Below are 10511 nucleotides of genomic sequence, written 5' to 3' on the forward strand. Positions count from 1 at the left end.
AGAGTTAGTGACGTTGAAATACTCTTAAAAATAGACTAAAACGCGACTACCATAACCGATACTTCTGAGACGCACGTGCGTTTTTTTAAAATATGAAAAATGCATTTTGTGGTATTAGAAACACCAGGATGACAAGAAACACTTCGGTTGTACGGAAATGGATAATCTAAACAATAAAATATAAGTAATGTTTGATTTCAGTTATCATAAACGGCTCTAGTTGTGAAAAATATGCATTACTGTTTAAAAACTAGGGTCAGTCCCTTTAAAGGCAATGTATGTGTATTTAACATAGTGTAACTACGGCTGTTTGGTGCTTAGCTTATGGTTATTTTGACTCTTGGTCTACAGCAGAAAGCCGCTTCCGCCACAAAACAACAGCAATACATCTTTTATATCTAGGGGCGGGACGCAACCCAGTTGTAAAGCGCTCGCTCGATGCGCAGTCGGTCTGGGATCGATCCCGTCGTTGGACCCATTGGGCTATTTCTCGGTCCAGCCAGTGCTCCACAACTGGTGTAACAAAGGCCGTGGTATGTACTGTCCTGTATGTGGGATGGTGCATATAAAAGATCCCTTACTGCTAATCGAAAAGAGTAGCCCATGAAGTGGCGACAGCGGGTTTCTCTCTCAATATCTGTGTGGTCTTTAACCATATGTCTGACGCCATATAACCGTAAATAAAATCTGTTGAATGCCTTGTTAAATAAAACATTCCCTTCCTTCCTTCTTTTATGTCCACTGTCACATAGACTGGACATTATAAACTACAGTCTTTGATATACCAGTCGTAGGGCTTTCGTTGATTCGCCCCCCCCCCCCCTCCTTTTCCACTCCCACCCCTTAGTCCACTAAGGGCGATCGATCACACGACCTATCGCATCTCAGAGGACCTATCGCATCTCGGAGGACATATAGTATCTCAGAGGACCTATCGCATCTCAGAGGACCTATAGCATCTCAGAGGACCTATAGCATCTCAGAGGACCTATCGCATCTCAGAGGACCTATCGCAAGCAGATAACCGCTCTAACACTGAACTATTTCCCGCCCTTTCAAACCTAAAGGAAACAGTGAAACGTGCATATTGAATGCTGGTGACAGTTGTAACTGTATAATGTGTTGATGGCCAGACGTCAGTTACGTGAGATGTTTTATGGGAAGCTCTGCACGGAGATTTACACACAGAATGTGTTACCCGACTCCATCTTTTGATAACGCGTCGTTACCTACTGGTGACATTCAGAGATGCAAGAGATGTACATCTTCTGTAGGTTTTTTTCTTTCTTTCTTTTTTCCTTTATTTTTCTTCTTTTCTTCTTTTTTTTTCTTTTCTTTTTCTCCCCCCTCCCCCCTTCTTTTTCAAACCATCAAACCCAATTGAATACGTCTTCATGCGAAAAAAAAAAAAAACGACACTTTCTCAAATGCCTCAGAGATGCGATACCGATGTTCATTCTTCTTTTACCAAATAATATAAATGTGTGGAATAAAGAAGACTATAATAAACAAAATAAAATAAATAAATAAACCTTAATAAATAGGTGACCGAAAATAAGACACACAGCAGTCTAAACATTCCTTCGGCGTTTATTTGTCAAACAAACAAACATGGGTTGAAAAAAAGAGAACTTATTCATTAATAACTAAGTCACCGAAAATATAAAACAAAACAGTCTAAACATATCTTCAACATTCATTTATTAAACAAATACAAATGGGCTAAAGACACAAAGAAAGATAACTATATTGAATAGAATAAAATAAAGTAAAACAAACTGAATACATAAGTCACCGAAAATAAGATTCAGAACAGTGTAAACATTCCCTCGGCATTCATGTATTGAACAAACAAAAATGGATTGAAAATAGAAGAAGATGACTATATTGAATAGAATAAAATAAAGTAAAACAAATTTAAATAAATAAATCAGTGAAAAAAGCCGATATATGCTGTACACTCAATAGTCATATATTAAAGGCACATACCTTAATTTTAACCCGTCAAAAATGGACACTAAGTTTAGTTACTTTACAAACCTGTAACTCATTTGGATAAAGTTACAACAGAGTGAAAGAAGAGTCTGTGACATTGAATTTTGGAAATATCCTTAAAAATATACTAGAACTCGAATCAATAACCATTACTTCTCAGGCGCACGTGCATTTTTAAAACTATGAAAACTGCGTTTTGGGGGTATTAGAAACACCAGGATAACCAGAAACACTTTGGTTCTACGGAAATGGATAATCTAAACAATAAAATATAAGTAATGTTTGATTTCAGTGATCATAAACGGCTCTAATAGTGACACATATGCCTTAGTGTTTAAAAACTAGGGTATGTCCCTTTAAAATGAGCTGGGGTTGTTATACAAACATTCCATTACTTCGTTAACTGAGGTTTTTTATTCCGTGCACGTAGATGAACCGTGGATGCTTTTGTTCGGCACACGCACGTCACAGACAGAATACAGGAGTAATTGTGTAGATACGTAATGGTAACACTGAGTGGCAACTGTGAGGAGGTCACGTCAAATGGAAGGTCAGGCATGCGCACACGATTGCCAAAGTCACACACGAACATAGTCGGGGACCGTTTTCAAGGGAAAATAAAGGTGGAGTGAAGATAATTTAACAGAGAAAGAATTAATTAATTAATGTGTGAATGAACGAACAAACGATCGAATGAACGAATGAATGAATTCATTCATTCATTCAGTCATTCATTCGTGTTTAACGATACAGCAGCACTAACAATACATCGGCCATTTAAATGTAACGGGTTTCCTCTGATGACTACGAGTCAGAATTACCAAATGTTTGACATCCAATGGCCGATGATTAATTAATCGATGTGCTCCAGTGGTGTCATTAAACAAAACAAACTTCTTCTTTTTTCTTTTTTTGACATCGGCCATTTGGTGTCAAACTAGGGTTCGAACGAACAAATGAATTAGTTAAATCTAACAATACTCCAGCAAAACGAAAATGGCAGTTATATATCATATAATGGAGTGGGTGTAAATACAAATATAACAATATTATTTTCAATATCATTATTATTTTCAACTTTATCACAGCCGTTGTAACCTTTAAATGCTCTACAGTGAATAAAAGTACGAACTAAGATAATAATAATATTTTTAATGACACGTGTCAACATAAAATAATATTTAAGCATTAATTTGAAAACAAAATGTGTATGAGTAAGCCAGAAAAACACAGCTGTGATTAAAAGAACTTCACACCATGATTAAATTATTGCCAGTAGACAGAGATGAAAAAGATCCTAGACAACTTAGAAGAAGACGGACAAACATACATACAGACAAACAGACTAGCTAAATTTAAGCAGTCTTGCATTCAGGCAAACAGATGAATATTTTTCAAGTAGTTTGAATTCAGTGTTGATGTTTTAAGTTTCTTATTCATATACTTTACACCAAACAAAAGGTGTTATTAACCAAAACTGTCTACAGTTCACCTAACAAAAATTGGTAATTTAAGCAAAATATTAATAGAAATATAATTTAACGGTAAAACAAAAAAATTGTTATAGAAGAACATATTTTACACTGCCTAATAACTAGGATCACGAATATGAGGGAAGCCGAAAGCACAGAAGTCTTTTAGATGGCTTATTTTTTTTTTTTTCTGGTTTTTTTTTTTTTTTTTTTTTTACATTCTTCTGTACTGTGGACACGTCCAGCAGTGACTAATGTGTCTTCCTTCTCTTCTTGCAGGGGAATTGGTGACGTGATTAGCGGGGTTCCCTCGCTGAAGAAGCTACAAGGGGCGAGTAACGACGACTGGATCGACCGCATCAACCATGTTTGGACGGTCTTCATCTTCGCGCTGTTCGCCATCGTCGTCACGACGTCGCAGTTCGGCGGCGATCCGATCCACTGCTGGTGCCCGGCGGAGTTCACCGGGGCATACGTCGACTACGCCAAATCCTACTGCTGGATCAAAAACACGTACTACATCCCCATGGACACACCCATCCCCGTGGATCACCGCGAGCGAGACAGCGAAGAGCTCACCTACTACCAGTGGGTGCCTCTGATCCTGCTGTTCCAAGCATTCATGTTCAAGTTCCCAAACATCATCTGGAGGTTGTTCAACGGAGGGGCTGGAATCAACATGGAGAAGATCGTCGACATGGCCGAGAAGACCCAGCTAGGATCGCCAGACGACAGGAAGCAGACGATAGAACATATATCAGTCTACATGGACCGGTGGCTGATGACGCACCAGAACTACCACTGGAACATCATAGTTCGCGCCAAGCAGAAGATGGCTAGATTCTGCTGCTTCTTCTGCAACAAGCGCGCGGGGACCTACCTGACGGCGCTGTACCTATTCGTGAAGGTCATGTACGCCTCCAACGTCATAGGCCAGTTCTTCCTGCTCAATGCTTTCCTGGCCACGGACTATAACATGTACGGATTCGAAGTGTTGGCCATGCTGTCGAACCAAGGGGATTGGAAGGAGAGTCCACGCTTTCCGAGGATCACCCTGTGCGACTTCAGGATCAGACAGCTTCAGAACATCCAGACCTGGACGGTCCAGTGCGTGCTGCCCATCAACCTCTTCAACGAGAAGATCTTCATCTTCATCTGGTTCTGGCTGGTGCTCGTGGCCACCCTCACTTGCATCAACCTCATGTCCTGGCTCTACACCGTCGTCTTCAAGAGGAACAGGGTCGCTTACATCAAGAAGTACCTGAAGATCAACAACGCCCTCGGCTCCGCTGCCGACAAGAGACTGTGCGTGACGTTCGCAGACAACTATCTCCGGGACGACGGGGTCTTCGTTCTAAGGGTGATTTCCAAGAACTCCACGGATCTCGTGACGTCAGATCTCGTCAAAGAGCTGTGGGCGAACTACAAAGACAAGAAGTCTTCCAGAGCTAACGAGCATTACGAACCGGCAGACGAGGCTAAAGAGTCTCTAGCATAGAATAGAAGAAACTGAGTGTTTAGGAACTTTCGGTTCTTTGGTTTCCTTGGATACCGAGAAAGTAAAGGGAGATAATTTGTGTTTTTTTGTTTTTTTTGTATTGATATTTTTTAAATCAAAGGAGAGGAAAAGAACTTTAGTATAAACAGGAATACCAGATTGAGTGTTTGGAACTTTCTGTTCTTTCGTTTCCTGGGATACCGAGAAAGTAAAGGGAGATAATTTGTGATATTTTTTTAAAATTAATTTTCTTCTTTTTTTTAATCAAAGGAGACGAAAAGAACGTTAGTATAAACAGGCATACCAGTCAAATCATTCAAAATATGTTTTGAATTGGACCGTAAAAGAACTGCGAAGGAGAAATACCTGGGATACCAAGGAAGACCATGGAAATAAGTGCCTTTTCGAGCGGATGCAAAGAGTCATTAGCATAATTAGGTGTACAAGATTGGTTGGTTTGTTTTCCATATTCGGTGCTGAAGAAAATATAACCGGAGGTAACTGATGCTCTTTAGCATGAACTGACAAAACGTGATAGCGAAACAAATATTTACTGACATTCCATATTTCTAATGAAATAATTATTAATTATTAATGATAATGATAATAATGGGAACCAAGATTTTAAGACAAATTTTGAATTGTTCCGGTTTTTGTGTGTATGCTTATTGATGTGAATGGTGTGCATAGATGTTGAGTGACGAATGTTTAATACAAATAAGTCACAAGGAAGATAGTATGATGACATCACTATTACATAACTGGCATAACTCATATATTGTGAAGATTTGCGTTTATCTTTCCAAATGATTGTCATTTCAGTAATATAATAACAACCATTTAATCTTTTGATATTGAATTCGTGGAATTTATGAAAGAAAAAAAGCAGCAACAACAACAACAACAACAACAAAAAACCCAACATCTCAGCTACTAATAGTTTTGCTTTACAATTTGATGGGACTTGTTTAGGCTTATTGTTTTTGTTTGCCAGTTTTGATTTTGATGAGTTTTTTTTTTTTAATTAACTTCAATTTTGAAATTCTGCCAATTTGTTTTAATGTATTTTTAAAACTTATAAACAAATTAATAAGCATTTTCAATTAATAATTTTTTTTTAACAAATAAATAAATTATACGTAAGATTGAATGGTCGCTATTCCTAAAGCTTTGACACAATTAAGCTTATGATCGGTGCTTCACAATTCCCTAAAGGGAACTCCCCTAGTCGAAGGCTGCTTTTTTAACTATTAGTTTTTATTAGCGTGTTACGTAGGAATATATTGTAGAATACAAAAAATAGGACTATTACGGTAATGATCACTTTGTGAATTGGCCGAAGGGCCAGGGCTGGATCCACCTAAATGGGGTGGGGGGGGGGGGGGGGGGGGGGTGGGGGTGGACTGATAACCCAATACCAACCCTGCTGCCAACGCAAATGTTTTTTTTTTAATTTCTCGATCTGCTAAATCTGTTTTGTTTTTAATGCATGTCTGATTTGAATACATATGTTAATCACACGCCTGTGTATTTATGGCTTTTGAGTTGGGGGTTGGCACCCCCGCACCCCCGCATCCCCACGCCCTCCCCTGTGATCATTTCTGGAAAGAGCCATATAGAAATTTATACATTCCATCAGTGTCGCATTCCTTTAGTGTATCGCATGTCCTGTGTACAGAATACGAGGATGCAGGATTTATTAAAGAGGGGTGCGTCATTTATTTTCATTTTATCCGCTCAAGATCTAAACACGTGTTGCAGTCAGTGCGTGGGTAGAACCGTTTGAAATCAAAGAAAACAATTATGTGAGGAATTGTTAACACCGACTTGTCAATAAAATGTTCCAATTTTTTTAATTATGCACTCATATTACGATTTGCATGTGTATTTTCTGTTTTAACAATAAATATTTTAATGAATTAATAAATAAATACATTAATAAATTAATAAGTTAATAAATAAATACATAAATACATAAATACATAAATAAATAAATACATTTTAATAAATAAATTAATAAATACAGTCTAACCGTGTCAACAAGTTCGACATAACAGTTGGTCGAGATACACATATTAATTATTGGTATACGTTATGCCATGGAATCCTGCTAATCGAAAAGAGTAGCCCATGAAGTGGCGACAGTGGGTTTCCTCTCTCAATATCTTTGTGGTCCTTAACCATATGTCTGACGGCATATAACTGTAAATAAAATGTGTTGAGTGCGTCGTTAAATAAAACATTTTTTTTTTTTTTTTTATGCCATGGGAATATTTTTCAACCTCGAGATAACAGGTGTCGAGATAACGAAATAAGGAAATGTATCCACCTGTGATATAAGTGGCCCGCATGGTTTATCAATGAGAATCAGTAACTCGAATTTTGGCCTTGAATTCAAGAATAGGTCTGTAATAATACTTTCGGCAAAAGAAAATGAGAACGTTATTGTGTAGATATCGGATATATCAGTTCGCTCAACATTACGTAGTAGGTAGGTAGCTAGGTAACTAGTTTAACGTGCTCATATACCACTGGGGTTTCGAACACATTACGTGGGATCTGTAAAAGAGAAATTATATTTTTTTAAATCGGATTGTTTAAAACAATTTTGGCGCCAAAATCGGTCACCGGGTTCTCTTTAAAGGTTTTACTAAATTGTGTTTAGTTGCGAAATAGAGGCTGTAAATTAGTTGATAGAAATCGACTAGTTTTTTTCTTTCAAAGATGTACAAAAAAATAACATTGTAAAAGGAATATTTGTTCAAAACAAAACAAAAATGTGTAGAAGACAAAACTTGCGTTGTATAAGCACAGCGTTCAATGGGCAACGCTTCGTTTTGGACAGTTTTGTATAGACCGCTACTTAGTGCTGACAGCAAATGGGGATCAGATTAGGAAAACAGTGTTGACGGAAATCAACGAAAGACTCCGATAATCTCCGAAAGATTTCGGGAAATACCGACAGATGCCGGAAAATGCCGAAAGAAACCAGCTAATTAATAATAAAAAAGAAGTTTTACAAAAGTGTGTGAAATATTGCATGTTTGTGACGACGGTCTATAAATAGTGAGTGTTTGCTTAAATTTTATACACTATGAAATCATAGCTTGTTTGATACATATTTTATCTAGAAAAACGAAAATCAAAATATTGTTATTTATATGTATGTATGCATTGACTTAATATTTGTATTGTATTGGAATGGTTAGATTTACAGTAAATTTTTGCTAGTGTTTACTTGTAGCAGATATACATTAGGTGATGATGTTGTTGTTGTTATTTAGTGTCCTTCCAAAACGTAAATCTGACATTTTGCAGACGTCTTAATACCACATTGTCACCAGACACGTTCACATATGGTTAAGTTAAATGTTTTACGTCTGGTAGGTGCTGGGTTCGAATCTCGTAAACGCCTCCAACCCAGAGTGGACTTGTTAATCACATAAAACAAAACATTTAAATATGTCCCGAGTTAGCTACTGTTAGAAGTAAAATGAACAGGTGTCGAAATATTGCCGGACCGGTATATGTTTCACCTGCCATTCCGTCGGACTGGCAATTATTTTGCGTTTATATTCGCACAACAGATTGTGTAAAAATATATATCTACATCGAAATATTTCTAAAATTGATTCCATCACAGATGTAAATTATTATAAACCATGACATTTATTACAATCATGGTTCTATTAGTTATTCTTTCCTTCTTCTTTTATTATTATATTTTTTCATTCTCTATAATTACATTATATGATCATTGTTTGGTCCGGCGGCTTTTCATTCGAGTTGGCAGAATTTCTAACTTGCTGGACCGAATGTCCGGCAAGAATTTCAGCTAATTTCGACCCCTGATGAAATTTGGTCTGCTACAAGCATTACGACCAGAAAGAAATTGGCTCTGATGGTTTAAATCAAATAGATATATAATAGCAAACTCGAAGAGTTTTTTTTTATATAAGATATGACCTGGATAGCTAGCCCAGATAGCTGAAGTATGCTTGTCTGTCTGTCTGTCTGTCTGTCTGTCTGTCTGTGTGTGATGCGTGAATACGGGCACCCAGAGCAGCGTGCTTAAACCATATTTATATATAAGCTAGAAAATATGTTTAAATGAAGGACTAAAGAGAAGACGTACTGGGTAGTTAATACATTATATATATATATCATCAATTTAAACACTGCGTCTGCAAACTGGAATAATTGCGTTTTGGGTTGGAACATTGTAACGTCCTTGTTCTTATATACATCTACCATTCTTAGATTTTATTGCTAACATACCTACGTCTTTTACTGTTTACTGAAACCTTATACTTTTGATGTACCTATGTAATTGTGAATATGTAAAAAATTTTTTTACTGTAAAGTATATATTATATTTTTTATAAGGTTATGAAATTGAGTTTTCAGAAAAAGGTAATTTGTTAAATTTTTTTAAATCAAAACTATTTTCATGCATAAGTTAATTATAATTTAAATTGTTATGCTAATCTTTCACATATATATATCGCCAGTAGATATAGGTATGCAGAATGTGTTTTAATAAATGAAATATTGTTATTCGAAATTTGGATTGGGGCCAGTTTATATTATATAGCAGAGCACATTAGTGTAAATAACGTATATACGAAACTATATCATGGATAGTAAGGCATTATATGCAGTGTCTACTATTTAATCTAAACCACAGCTATTTCTCTGTTAGCAAGATTGGTCATTGTGTGTGCGCGCGTGTGTGTAAATGCGTGCGTGAAATAATCCAAGTGATGCTTCCTCTCTGACCGATCATTTCACAAAACATCAAGCAGCTGGGACATGTATACCAGCGTTGATTTCATTAGTTGAATGAAAGGTCACCTGTTAATGAAATGACTCTCTTTGGTACAATCGGCTAACTGAGAAAAACTGACTGTTAAATCAACACCCAGTTCAGTCTGCGGGACGGGAAAACTACCACTAGACTGGGTTTTGCGCTTCACGTTAAAACCAACGATAACACCGTGAACATCGTTGTCACTGAACGCACGTCTGATTTCAGTCAAGCTGTAAAACGGAGGACCATAAAATACGGTAAAATGTAAGCTGCTATAATATTGTGATATTTATGAAAAAGCAAGCGTGTGATTTGATTACAAATGTTGGCAAAACAGTTTGCATTACGTAACGTTTTACGCCGTGTATACAGGACAACAAACGAGACGCGAATATTAAAGGGACATTCTGAGTTTGCTGCATTTTTAAAGATGTTATCGACTAACAGAGACTTTTTAACGATTGTAATTACATATCAAATGTATATTTCTGCATAAAAGATTAGTGACTGCATAATAAATGTGTTTCTGGTCGTTCTAATATTTGAACTAGGTTAAATTTCATGTTATTTCCTAAAATATAATTTTTTCTTACGTACGAAATTATTTGAAGACAAAATCCACTTTGGGCTTCTTATAAATATTAAGACGACCACAAACACATTGAATATACAGACACTGATATTCTAAACAAGAAAATATATGTAATATGTAAGTTTAATCGTAGAACTATTTTAT

At 36.6% G+C, this 10511-nt stretch overlaps 1 protein-coding gene across 1 annotated transcript in view; it reads left to right on the plus strand.

The window, feature by feature from the left end:
- LOC121387700 (innexin unc-9-like) overlaps positions 1-10290 on the plus strand; it is a 50236-nt gene extending 39946 nt beyond the window's left edge. Inside the window, exon 2 of the mRNA XM_041518893.1 lies at positions 3747-10290. Coding sequence (XP_041374827.1) covers positions 3747-4965 — 1219 coding nt within the window. The 3' untranslated portion in view covers positions 4966-10290. The remainder of the gene's footprint in view (positions 1-3746) is intronic.
- Positions 10291-10511: the final 221 nt, after the last annotated feature.

This window comes from Gigantopelta aegis, chromosome 13 (genome assembly GCF_016097555.1).
Source record: "Gigantopelta aegis isolate Gae_Host chromosome 13, Gae_host_genome, whole genome shotgun sequence".
In the NCBI taxonomy this organism is placed as follows: Eukaryota; Metazoa; Mollusca; class Gastropoda; order Neomphalida; family Peltospiridae; genus Gigantopelta; species Gigantopelta aegis.